The sequence below is a fragment of the Lepidochelys kempii genome, chromosome 3, assembly GCF_965140265.1.
Source record: "Lepidochelys kempii isolate rLepKem1 chromosome 3, rLepKem1.hap2, whole genome shotgun sequence".
In the NCBI taxonomy this organism is placed as follows: domain Eukaryota; kingdom Metazoa; phylum Chordata; order Testudines; family Cheloniidae; genus Lepidochelys; species Lepidochelys kempii.
In genome coordinates this window covers 41,944,463-41,958,545 of record NC_133258.1, presented here as the reverse complement: position 1 = coordinate 41,958,545, position 14,083 = coordinate 41,944,463, and the positions used below count along the sequence as shown (strand labels likewise).

The 14,083-nt window shown below is 37.9% G+C and overlaps 1 protein-coding gene across 4 annotated transcripts in view; it reads left to right on the top strand.

Annotated features, from left to right (window-relative positions):
- CSMD1 (CUB and Sushi multiple domains 1) overlaps positions 1–14,083 on the top strand; it is a 2,000,616-nt gene that overhangs the window by 1,946,335 nt on the left and 40,198 nt on the right. For all 4 annotated transcript variants that reach the window (XM_073336216.1, XM_073336215.1, XM_073336217.1 and 1 more), the window contains exons 58-61: positions 7,591–7,767; positions 10,217–10,396; positions 11,746–11,919; positions 13,022–13,195. In XM_073336216.1, the coding sequence (XP_073192317.1) occupies positions 7,591–7,767; positions 10,217–10,396; positions 11,746–11,919; positions 13,022–13,195 (705 nt within the window). The remainder of the gene's footprint in view (positions 1–7,590; positions 7,768–10,216; positions 10,397–11,745; positions 11,920–13,021; positions 13,196–14,083) is intronic.

Genomic DNA, 14,083 nt, shown 5'->3' with positions numbered 1-14,083 from the left:
AAACTACAAATTGCTCAAAATGTTCAAGGTACACCACCTATGATTCATGTTTTTTGTTGAATTCACCAACTTTGCCACAAAAGTTGCCCTATCTCTGCCCTCCTGTTGGACTTTGCACTCCCCTGGATGTCTCTGCTGCCATAAGGAAACTTTTCTGTTTGTTTTGAACTATTTGTGCTTGATTTTTCTCTGTTCTTTGTGCACTTATCCTTCAGAATACAGAAATGTTTCCTTTATGGCTGCACTTAGGCTCCCTCTGCTGGCTCAAGGCTCCCTAGTGCAGGCTCGCTCGCTCTCTGTATGCCTGCTTGCATGTGGTCAGCCAAGATGGCTGCTTGCAGGATTGTCACTGCTGTCTCTAGCAGCTAGACAGCAAGATCAGAAAACTCATCTTGTGTTCTGGCCTTAATGTCCAACTTCCCTTTCTCTAGCCGGCTGGTTCCACCTGTACCTAAAGCAAAATTCAGCAGCAGTCTGCCACCACGTGCTTGTAGATGAACTTCTTTTCTTTTCATTATTATTATCTATTTATTTATTTATTTATTAATTTGTGGTTACTTTTGCTTCTTCTTGGTTGGGAATGGAGCACCGTATACTCATGGGATAGAAGATCCACATTGCCCATATATTATATTTGGACCCAGCAGAGAATAGGGACGTCACTCATCTGGTTTTACATTGAACCGTTCTCTTTTTGGCTGGTTTGCCCTTCGTCCTGTACTTTAACGAAACCACAAATGGTTTTGTCCAGTATCGGATGGGAGACTCTATTTTCAAGAGCAACCCTCCACCCCTACCATTGTGACTGTCATGCCGATAGGGGTGGAGTGGCATTCTTTTGAAATTGGAGTTCCCTGTGCACTGTGATGTGTGCAAGGTCACACCGGTGAGGGTAGGGCCATTTAGGCAGAAGCCAGACTACACCTTTCCTGAAAGTGCTGGTATTCCAGGAATATGCGCATGCCCACCTGAGAAAAGAAAGAGACAGACACAGGGGAGCTCATAGAAACACTGCTGTCTGTTATTGAGACATTGTTCTGGAAACAAAACAGAAACTAACAAGAAAGTGAGGCTTTGTGCTGAGGATTGGGGAGTGCTCAAACATTTAAAGGCACAGGATAAATGTTTTAAGGGGAACAAAGGTTCAAAATTACTTTGACAGAAAAGTAAAAAAATGCATATTAAAATTATTGAAACCATACACAATTTACAATGGATCAGCAACTAGCTGGTGTGACTGCAGTAAACGTTGGTCCTCTGTTTGAAGAGGCAATATTTACTTATATGCTGCAAAATTATTTTCATATATTATTTCCTACAGACCCAAACACAGCAGATTTCCTGGAACCATAGCAACCAGCTCATATGTGAAAGATATATATTGTGCATAGCACAGAGGTAGTGATATCACCAGAAGGCAGTAGGCAGTAAGAATGTGGAAGATAATGGGAATGTAGTCCAGACTCTGACAAGAGATCATCCATGAAAGTTGATGGTTATCAGAGAAGTACAAGATGAAATGATAGCTTCCTTGGAATGTGTATAAATTAATCTATTATGTGCCACATTTAACAGTTCTTATACAGTTTTTGTCCATTGGTACCCATCCAGCTGTGGAATAGTGCTTTCACTCACTTTTTGAGGCACTTCTTATTGGAAATTCTGTGTTGTAATATCAGTGGGAGTCACTAGATGGCATTATTACCAGCACTTGAGAGACAAGGTGGGTAAGGTCTCTCATATCCTGGGACCAACAAGACTACAATAACACAGAAGATTATTACAAATAGTCTTACAATTTCTGTTTTAGCTAAATCTGTAGACAAATCTTGGAAAAATGGTGTTTGTTTGTTATGGTGCAGTTAGTTTAGAAGCTGTTGCAATAAGATTTGTTCACTGTTTCAGTCTTTCTCTCATTTTGTAGAGTGAGCAGCAATGACTCATATATTAACGTTGCTTAATACTTTCTATTATAAGAAAAAAAAATAAGAGCCCTAGCTCTTCAATGATTTTCAGTAGAACTTTGAAATTTGGAGGGGGCAATGGTCCTGGGGCCAACTGAAGTGTGTTTTCTGGAAACTTGAAAATCAGTTCAGATTTGGCCAAAATATAAACTATTGAAAACTGCCATTCCCATCTGTGGTTTGCATAGTTGTTTGTTTTTTGGCAGGCTGACAAGAGGTGTCAATATTCTATTCTGTATCGCTGTGTATGCACTACCCTTGTGTCGTGCGCATCATTTCTCATAGGGCTACAACTTCCCAAATGACACAGAAAAAAACCTGATCATCATCCTACAGTTGCCTCCTCATCAAAACATTCTTGAGACATGAGAATGTGCACTGTGCTAGTAACCAGGAGACCATTCATTTTAGATTCACTTCTAATGACTATTAATAATTCTGTACCCTTCACAGCCCTTATTATTAAACAAGGTCTCATATTCCACTGTGGGATCACACAAATTGGCACTAGATCTAGAGAGACAGATCTAGATCTAGAGACAACTAGACATTGTCTCTAATGTGACACATCTAAATCTTATCCAAGTTGCCACACTATCTCTCAGAAAGAACCTCTTTTTGTTTTTCAAATGGGACTAGTCAAGTGCCTTGTAAAAATCTATCATATCTAGCAAACTTGTGATCTTATAAAAATTATATCAAGTTCATCTGACAAGATCTATTTGCCATAAAACCATATTGATTGGCATTAATTATGCAACTATCATTTAATTCCTTACTCAACCATTCCATAATTTTGCCCAGGATAGATGTTATGCTAATTAGCCTATAGTCTTCTTCCACAGCACCTTCAGTGCTCCTGCTCAAAGATTTGACTAGAACTTTATTATGCTAAGCTAACACGTTTTGGTGATCTCTTGACATCCGTAGTATAGGCCCTTCCCTTACTACCTGAATTAAACCAATCAAAAGCTATTTTCGATGTGCAAGGACAGTGCTAGTAAAAAGAAAATGTGACTAATGTTTTGGTGTTCAAAGGTATTTGCTGTATGAAGGTTTGTCTGGCTTGAAAATGATAATGCACCTCTAAAATTGAATCTTGAGAGTATAATTGCCAAAATTGACAAAACTGCACATTATCACTATTGTAGATCACTTAATGTCCTCTACTGTTATCCCTACGCACTTGGGAAATCTCAAGTTTTAATTGTTTTCTATGCTTCAAAAATTATAGCTATTTTATACATAAAAATGAACAAAACACCTTCATTCAAGTAAAGACATTTATAAATGATCCTAAACATTGATAATACACTGAGTTATTCTAATTATCCAATTATGTTCTAGTTTAACAAAATCCTATAATCTGTAATTGTAAGCACAAATGGGCAGACGTGGTCATTATTTTCAGAAAAGATCTATCTGAAGTGAAGTTAATATGAGGAAAAGTAGAAAGTAAAATGAGTGTTGCATGTATAATGCTAGGATTATTCTACAATTAATTAATTAATCTCAAATTATTGTTTTGCCAGTATTATGCATCTGCAGCCATGCCATGCTTGTATAAATTGCATTAAACATTTAGACGTTTAGTTGGTGAGTGTAAGCTTTCTTAATGGAGCTCTGTCTTGGACTTTGGCCAGTGCCTGAACATTATCTGTAATTTGTTTTTTTAGCAGTTAGACTGGAATTCCGCCAGTTTTCTAAAGGACTGACTAATCTCAAATTTAAGAAGTGTTGAATAGTCTTTGGAATTCTTCCTCTGTATTGTATTCACTGCCTTAATTAATTTAGCTGGCAATAGAATTATTCTATAGCCAAAACAGACAGTGTTTGCTAAATTGAAGGCAGCTTCTTTCATCTGTGTGTGTGTGTGTGTGTGTGTGTGTATACACACTGAAATATCAAAGAGCTCTTGGATTTCAGTTTCCTGCAGCCCCCATTGGCCTGGAACGGTGAACCGCGGCCAGTGGGAGCTAGGATTGGCCGGACGCTGCAGGTGAACAAACCATCCCGGCCCGCCAGCAGCTTTCCCTGATGGGCTGCGTGTCAAAGGTTGCCGATCCCTGGTCTAGTTTGATATTCTGTATACTACAATTCATAGACTTTCCCCAAAATAATTCCTAGAGCACAACTTTAAAAAAAAAGTCTAATTTTGATTTAAAAATTGTCAGTAAATACATCATGACCCTTGGTTAATTATCCCAGTGGTTAATTATTCTCATCATTACAAATGTACACCTTATTTCCAGTCTGAAATTCCTAGATAGAAAAGCCCATTCTTAAATATTTTTCTCCATGTTGATGCTTATATATTGTAACCAAGTCACCCATTAACCTTTTCTTTATTAAGCTAAATGGATTGAGATCTTTTAGCCTATCATGCTAAGCCACGTTTTCTAGTCCTTTAATCATTGTCATGACTCTTCTCTGAACCTTCTCCAATTTATCAGCATCTTTCTTCAATTGTGGGTACCAGAACTGGGCACAGTATTCCAGCAGTGGTTGTGCCAGTGCCTAATACAGAAGTAAAATTAGCCTCTCTACTCCTACTCAAATGTCCCCTGTTTATGCAACCACGATTTCACTAGCTCTTGTGGCCCCAGCATCACACTGAGAGCTCATATTTGGCTGATTATCCACCACAACGCCAAATCTTTCTCAGAGTCACTGCTTCCCAGGATAGAGTCCACTCTCCTGTAAGTATGGCCCCAGTTCTTTATTCCTAGATGTATACACTTAGATTTAGTCATATTAAAAGACATATTATTTGTTTGTGCCTATCATACAAAGTAATCCAGGTTACTCTGTATCAGAGACCTGTCCTCCTCCTTATTTACCACTCTCCCAATTTTTGTGCCACCTGCAGATTTTATCAATGAAGATTTTATGTTTTCTTTCAGGTCATTGATAAAAATATTAAATAGCATAGGGCCAAGAACAAATCCCTGTGGGACCCCACTGGAAACAGACCTGCACTATGAAGATTCCCCATTTTCAGTTACATCTTGAGATCTCTCAATTAGCCAATTTTAATCCATGTAATGTGTGCCATGTTAATTTTACTTTGTTCTAGGGTTTTTTTTTTAAATAAAAAATGTCAGAAGGTACCAAATCCAATGCCTTCCAGAAGTCTAAGTATGTTATGTCAACGCTATTACCATTATGAACCAAACTTGTAATCTCAGCTGAAAAAGATATCAAATTAGTTTGACAGGATCTATTTTCCATAAACCCATGTTGATTTGCATTAATTATATTAGCTTCTTTTCATTCTTTATTAATTGAGTCCAGTATCACTTGTTCCCTTATTTTTCCACAGATTAATCTCAGGCTGACAAGTCTATAATTACCCAGGTCATTTACCCTTATTAAAAATTGGCACAACATTAGCTTCGCCAGTGCTCCAAGACTTATTGAAAATCAATATTAATAGTCCCCGAGCCACTGAGACAGCTCTTTTAAAAGTCTTGGATGCAAGTTGTCTGGACTTGCTGAGTTTAAAAGTGTCTAACTTTAGTAGTTTGTTTAACATCTTCCAGAGATATTAGTGGAATGGAAAGAGTGTTATCCTCACCATATGATGATATTATATCTGTGCCTCCCTCCCAAATACATAACAGAAATATTTATTGAACACTTGTTGGATGATATAGCAATGTTGGTTCATGTTCTGTCCTCAGCTACCAGTTCAGTGGGTGTAGCATCTTTATTCCTTAAGATAGAATTTAGTTGATCAGAGTTGTGAAAAAACTAGGTTGAAAATATATTTACAAAATACAGTACCACCATGTTAATGCCCCCTTTGGCTCAGGTTTTGACAAGCATTCAGTCAACAGTAATGTTAGGAGAAGGAACTTTTATTTATGTAAATATGGGTAACTCTGTGATCCAGTGTATTTACACACATTTATGGATATTCATGACAAAAGAGCCTGAATTCCCATTCTAATATATTCTGGCTTTGTATATTTGTAACGGAGCTAAGAGACTAGAAGAATGTAAAAAAGCGTTACAAGGACTGGCTTCTTCAAACTAAAATTTAAGTTCAGCATTACTTTGGGATAGAATAGTGAAGACTCTGTGCTATAGAACAGCAGTCAGGAAACTCTGGAAAAAAAGAAGGAACAGGAAGTTCTTTCTTCCAATTGGTAGCTACAGGGTGGTGGAGCTTTAAAGTTTTAAGACTTGCGAACAGGCAGAGTTTCTACCCTGTTATCAAGAGATCACAACATCTTTGAGGGCTTGTCTTAATTAGAAAATTATATCAAATTACAACACGATATTGAAGAGTCATATTAACTAACATGATGCTGACCAGAACATTGTAGTCACTGTACACAGCAAAAAATCATGTTTGACATCATTTTAGCTGGTTGTGGGTTGCCTAAGACTAGCTGAAATCAGGCTGACCATGACTAGTCCCTGTCTGAGGAGTTGTGGTCACAGAGTTGTAAAACAATGTAATTTCTAATAAAGAGAATCCCAAGTTTAGTGTCCAATCTCACCTCCCTTCCCAGGATTTGGTTTAGCTATTAATAACGTAGCACAAACCTCAGCCTAAACTTCCTCCCTGACCTTAGCTGTCATTAGTTGTTGGGTGGTTGATTGATTGTGGTTTTTGTTTGTTTTGTTTTGCTTTTTCCTTCAGACATTTCCATCCCATTTATATATGGTCGGAGTTAATTGGACCCACCTGCTAGCATGATTGAACAATCATTATACTGAATCTAATATAGAATTTTTGAACTAAGTGATTCAGGAAAAAAGGACTGCATTCTTACATATGGTCTGAGAAGTTGCCACACCTATTACAGAGGCTGATATGATAGATGGAGCTTCCAGGAGGAGTTTGGGGACAGTATGCATGCAGGAGAACTGAGCTACTCAGCAGGGCTCTGCCCTGACTAGCAGTTAGTCTAGCAGGAAGGTTTTTCTTATCTTAGTCCTTTAAAATGGTGGTTCTGTGGCAGAATCCTGAGGCATTTGCTTCCTCTGCTCAGGGAAATGTTTTGTCTTTGACCAATGGGATAGGGTCAGAATAGAACCCAGGTAATTGGACATCAAAAGGCTGGATCACAGGCCAGTCTTGAGCTGTCCCTCTTCCTCATTTCTTTCTCCAGCCCCACAGCCAAAAACAATTTTATGAATACCATATACGCTAAATTTCAGAAATGCAATTAATGTATCATACACCTTTGACCACTTCACCTGTTTTCTATCTACTAATCCATTTCCCAAGCTATATATCCCCTGCCACAGCAACATTTCCTTCTCCTTCCGCCAGTCTGGCATCAAACACAGACATATACTGATAGACATACAATAGGCAAGAGTTCAAGTCATTTCGATTCTCTTTCATTTTATTTTCATATCTTGTACAGTAACTTTTTGAACATGTGCTGTAAGAGAGACAAATCTGTTCACTTACATTTACCATCCGTAACTCCGGTAATCAAATAAAATGATGGTGTAAGCCTGAAAGGAAAAAAATAGATTTTAGCCCCTTATGTATTAAATACTCAGCTTTTAGAATAATTGTAAGGTATTAAAATGCATTGCCTTATGCTTTTCATACAAGTAATTTATAATGGGTACATTGACTTTCTTTTTTTTTTCTTGATAGCTGTATCTTGTGGAAATCCTGGCACCCCAGCCAATGGCATGATAATATACAGTGATGGGATATTATTCTCGAGCTCAGTCATCTATGCCTGCTGGGAAGGTTACAAGACTTCAGGGCTAACTACTCGACACTGTACAGCCAATGGGACATGGACTGGCACTGCTCCAGACTGCACAGGTCAATAACTGACTTTTTGTCACAATAGGATTAAAAGAGAGTAGGATGTTATTAACTTGGTAAACCATTATCTCCTACTTTTAAATAAGCACACTTCTCAGAGGGTAACATGCACACACATTCATTAATAAATGTTGGACTTTTTTCATTTTTTGTTATGATTACTTCCAAAAAGTAGCTCTACAAGGTAGAACGGTAGAAAACTCTTAGTATCTAAGATATGCTTTAGTCAAACACAGTATTAGTCTCAATACAGGGTAAGTAGTTAAAATGTAATGGCCTGTGATATACAGAAGGTCAGACCAGATAGTCCCCTGTGGCCCCTGTGATATACAGAAGGTCAGACCAGATAGTCCCCTCTGTGAATCTATGAACCTTTCTATAGCTCTGTCTGTTATATTACAGAAGTTAGAAAATGTTCTATGTAGCTTGAATACAGAAAATTGCTTTCATTCCAGTGCCTGTTAAATTAAATATTATTCCTCACAGTAGCAAAAATACATATTGTTTAGATACCTTGGGTTATTTCATGTTTGATTATTTCAGTATTATATTTTGAAACATCGCCATTTTTAATTATGTCCTTATGTTGCTTTTTCAAGATTTTCTGTGAATTTAGGAACAGGTAGTTGAAGCAAAAACTGCTCTGAAAAATTAGCCTTTATAGTCTAGTTCTGTTTCTAAAACTTGTGCTGGACATGGTTCAGATTTGGTTTTTACAGTGTTTGTGAGGATCTTAGCTGCAGAATTATTCAGAAGAAAGTAACAGTGAAATACCCCATATGACACTAGTGAAAATTGCTTTGAGTTAACATTTTTATCTATTAGTCAAGTCACAGGAAAATTTCAGAATGAAGTTATTTGACTATCCAAAACAGATTATATTTGATTAAACCCTAAAGGAACTTTAAACCACAAGTACTGTATTTACTATAGATCTTAAAGCAACACTAGTGAAATATGTTTAAGAACAACTGTAAAGTGAATACTGGCCCAGATCTTTATTTTACAGGGTTTGTATCTAAAGAAACAGGTTTTTTCCTGATCGTTTACAAAGACGTTCTGGAAAATTACTTCTAGAGAACTATTGTGAAGTAAATTGAAACAGCAGATTTGTGGACATTTTTCTTCAAGAGAGAACCTACAAGGCATTCAGGATGGAGTGAACAGTAGAGTAAAAACAATTAAAACCAATTATGTTTGAATATATTGTACACATTAACATAAATGGTGTATACTGTTAATAGAAATATACAATACATAGACATATATATTAAATATTAAATTGATAGGTACAAATTTTGATGTGTGCTGAACTTATAACTCCCACTGACTTTGAGGTCAATTTTGCAGGGTGCTGAGCACACCCTGTGAGGTGTTTGTGTTCTTTTCACGCCCAGTGAAGTCAATTACAGTGAAAGGCATTCAGCTGCTTGTGTATTCTGACCCGTCAGTGGGAACTACAGGGGTTGATTAGGTGTCCAGAACTTTTCCGGATTTGTTCTATAGTGTTTTGGGCCTTTCATAGTGTTCTGCAGCATAATATGGAGTACCAAGATTCACAAAAAGTCCTAGGGACAGAAAGTAGAGCTAAATTCTGCCTTCACCTCCATCCTATGCAGCTCCACTGATTTCAGTGTGCTTATACAGGTGAAAGTCAGGGCAGAATTTCAGCACTGCAGGAATTTTCAAAAGAGCCTAAATGGGACTTGTGTTCCTAAGTCACTTAAGCTCTTTTGAAAATCTGATCCCTTTTTGATGGTCAGGCTGATAAGGAGACCGGAGTTCTGTGAAGCTCAAATAGGAGAATATAATGTGTGTCACAAAACAGCAACAACTTTAAGGCCCTGATTCAGTTCCTGTTGAAGACATTCAAAATCCCCATTGATATAAATGGGAGAAGGTTCAGGCTTTACCTGATCGATAAAAACTTTCAGAACCCCATGAAGACTTCCTTCCAGGCCTACTTGGTCACAGTCATATGTGTTTTTTCCACTAAACAATAGAAACAAGGTGCACATTCTGACCTCAGTTACACTGGTGTAAATGCAGAGTAACTCTATTGACTCAAATGGAGTTGCATTACATTACATTTATATAAGTTTCAGAGTAACAGCCGTGTTAGTCTGTATTCGCAAAAAGAAAAGGAGGACTTGTGGCACCTTAGAGACTAACCAATTTATTAGAGCATAAGCTTTCGTGAGCTACAGCTCACTTCTTGTTACTCAGTGAAGAATTTGGCCCAGGATATTTAGTACTTTTTAAAATATAAAAAATGTTTGTTTACCTTTTAATGTTTTCAGATAAAACAGCTGGATCAAAGTCGCTTTGCTGCTTGTGTATGCTAGAAAAGGGACATTGTGTGTATGAGCAAATGTGTTCACGTGTACTTAGTTTTTTTAAGCTTTATTTATATAGGTGGTGAAGTAAGATTCTCTTTCTTCACTAGTAATCAGCTGTGGAGATCCAGGTGGAATAGCAAATGGTATGCAGTTTGGAACTGATTTTATCTTTAATAAGACAGTCAGCTATCAGTGCAACCCAGGATATTTGATGGAGCCTGTCAGTTCATCCACTATACGTTGTATGAAAGACAGCACTTGGAACCAGAGTAAACCAGTCTGCAAAGGTTTGTTTTGTAACTTAAGTAGCTTGCAATGACTGTTCTGATACTATATATAATATTAATATTTGTATTATTAATTATGAAGGGGAACAATTTGCATAACCACTTTTAAGATAGATAAGATGCAAACCATTAATATACTGCTGAGACAGTCAGATAAGAGATTTTAATCATGTAGTTATTTGTGCCCTACATAAGATGTAATGAGGAGACTGACAGAGAACTGACTTGAAATTTATTAGAGCCACAACAATATGTGTTAAATATTAGAGCAGAAGGCTGAAAATACTAACAGTGACATCCTAACCCTGCCCCCAAAGCCAAGTTTGTGGCAAGAAAAGGATTCTCCAGCACAGTACTGTGGAAGACAGCTGAAAGGCTACCTTCTGAGGACCTTATTGCAAACCCTGTTGTAAGGGGCATGACAAGGACAGGGCTGGAGGTGGGAGAGGTGTGTCAGGGGTCATAGCATGCAGTACTGTGCAGATTCTGGGTCACCACTGCAGCCCATAGGATAGCCTGGGGAGGCTGCCATAACTTAGGGTCCCAGGCCTGTATAAGTTATGTCATGAACATCTCCAGCCCTGAAGTAGCCCAGAATTGGGGTGGCAGGATGTGAGCTCCAAATTCTGTGCTGAACCTCTTAGAAGTACAGCACAAGATCTCATTAATAATTAAATGTTAGTTTATGTGATTGGCTGACCAAATTTTTATTTATAATGGTGTTGGAGGCATCAGCTGAATCACTTTATATTTGCATAGTGTGTGGAAGGAAGCAATATTTTTAAAGATACTTTTCTTTAAAAATAGACTTAATTTGTTTTAGTTTCCATCAATTTGAGCATCCTCTGGAAAACACTAGCCCACATAGCCCCTATATTTTAAGAGTTGAATAGAGCTATAGCGACATAATTACCAGTAAAGTCAATATCAGGTGAATGACTACAGCCTTAGATGACTTAGAAAAAGGGATCTTATATGAGTAAAATCAGAGAAAGATCCTTAAGATTTTTCCCTTAATTATTGTCCCAAAGCAGAGTGATGGTGAAAAATGGTCTAAAATTTTAATAGTAACAGAAAATTAACTGTATTTCAATTTTTTATTGATTGATCATGTATGTTGTTTGTTTTGCTATGTTTGTCTCCCTCCTTTGTAACTCTCAATGTTGATAAAATTTAACATGCACATGTGTGTATTTAATGTGTGTGTACCATGGAAAAGTCAAAATGTGCATCCTCTCTTGGGGCAAAACTGTTCCCAATAAGTTTTGATTACAGAAGCATGACTATCTACAATATTACATTTAGTATAAATCCTATAACATCTGTATATTCTCTCTTTGTTTCAATAGCTATCACATGTGGCCCACCTCCACAAGTGCTTCATGGAAAAGTAGAAGGATCAGATTACCGTTGGGGGTCCAGTGTAAGTTACAATTGTGCAGAGGGCTATCAGTTATCCAATGCAGCTATTCTTTCATGTGAAGGACGAGGTGTATGGAGGGGAGACATCCCACAATGTCTGCGTAAGTATGAAGATAATGGTGTGTGGCTGAACCACCTCAAGCTCTGATTGCCTCATTTCTCACAAGCTAAATATGGTCAGGCTCATTCAGAATAGGACATGAACTTCCTAAACACAAACAAACAAACCAACCCTGGGAACTGAAATTAGGTGGTGCTATTTATTTGTCAAATGAAGTTCTTCCCTGACTCAGTACTGAATCAGTGCCATAGGTTGAAATTAGGAGCAGTATACTGCTGTGCATGCATTTTTTCTTTCAGATAAAATGTAAAATAGACATCCCTGACCACTGTGGCTATTCAAGACCTTCATTCCTGAACAACCTCTTTACCAACTCTCTGCTTGTTACACAGAGATTTGCATTTCCACCATGATCTCTCACTCTCTGTTTGGACTCATATCTCTAGCTCTCTTTCTGTCAACCTTACTCGATGTCCTGCCACCAACTGAAAACCAACATAGCTAAAATGAACTCCTTAGCCATCTAATCCTAAATCTTCCTTTTTTCTTCCTTTTCTGTTACCATTTCCAGGTTCATCATTAAGCTCCTCAACCCTTAAGCTCATAGCATCAGTATATTTTTTGATTCCTCTCTGTCCCTTTCTGTCTCTCTCTCTCTTCCCACTCCCCCAACTGAGAAACCATCTTTAAATCCTGCTCATGTTTCCTTGACAGCCTCTCCAAATTCTGTCCATTTTTCTACATTCTCACAACCTGAACTCTTGTCTAGTGCTGATCACCATTAAATGCTAAAATTGGGCTACTTTGAGAATAATATGAGGGCAGTATTTTCAGAGTTGGTATCTAAAGCTAGTCATCTACATCCATATTCAGGCACCTAAATTAAAGTGGCCTATTTTGTGAGTGCAGTCTTGTGCCTGCAGTTTCTCGCAATGGAGGCAAATAGTTGTGAGCACAAATGTTACCATTTGTACATCTGTGTACCTGATCTGTGAGCATAATCACATGGTAGAACGCTTGCACTCAAATTTAGCAGTGACTAGCGTCTGCTCACTTGTGCCTTCAGAAATGAATGTTACTTTTAAATGTTAGGTATGTTCAGTTCTTCAAATACCCTTTTTTGTTTTCTTTTTCTTCAATAGCTGCATTTTGTGGAGATCCTGGTACTCCAGCTGAGGGGCGTCTTAATGGGAAAAGTTTCACTTACAGATCTGAAGTCTTCTTTCAGTGCCGACCCCCTTTTATACTGATAGGATCTTCAAGAAGAGTCTGTCAAGCAGATAGTGTTTGGAGTGGAATTCAACCAACATGTATTGGTAATAATTTCCATCATCTCTGCTGTTTATTAGTCAGAGTATTGTAGATAATCTGTTATCATGATCAAGATCAAGTCCCAAATCAAAATGTTCAGTCGGGATCTGTGAAAATGGTTTATCAAACTGCACAGATTAAAAGATCACATGTAGCTAATACTGGGTGGGCTTGATCTTTTGAGATTCTGAGTACTTTCTGTAATCTTCTGAATGCTCTCAGCCTCCTATTGATTGCAGTGAGACTTATGTGCTTGCAGGGTAAGATCAAATCTCCCACTGACTTCAGGATTTGGCCCAATGCAAATAGAGATTTTTTTGTGTGTGATTTTGGTGAGAGGATGCGGAAATGTCTCTGCTGTTTTCTAAACAAACATACTCAAATTTAGTATTAAATGATCACAGTGATGGTTTTTCCTGAGGCAGAAGGGATTGGCTCATTTGAAGAGGTGACATTGGGTAAGATGGGGAGCAAGAAAGCTTATTGAAAACACCCTTCTCTGAACATAAGAACATAAGAATGGCCATACTGGGTCAAACCAAAGGTCCATGCAGCCCAGTATCCTGTCTACCAACAGTGGCCAATGCCAGGTGCCCCAGAAGGCGTGAACCTAACAGGTAATGATCAAGTGATCTCTCTCCTGCCATCCATCTCCATCCTCCGGCTAATAGCCATTAAAGGACTTAACCTCCATGAATTTATCCATTTCTCTGTTAAACCCTGCTAAAGTCCTAGCCTTCACAACCTCCTCAGGCAGGGAGTTCCACAGGTTGCCTGTGCGCTGAGTGAAGAAGAACTTCCTTTTATTTGTTTTAAACCTGCTGCCCATTAATTTCATTTGGTGGCCCTTAGTTTTTATATTATGGGAACAAGCAAATAACTTTTCCTTATTC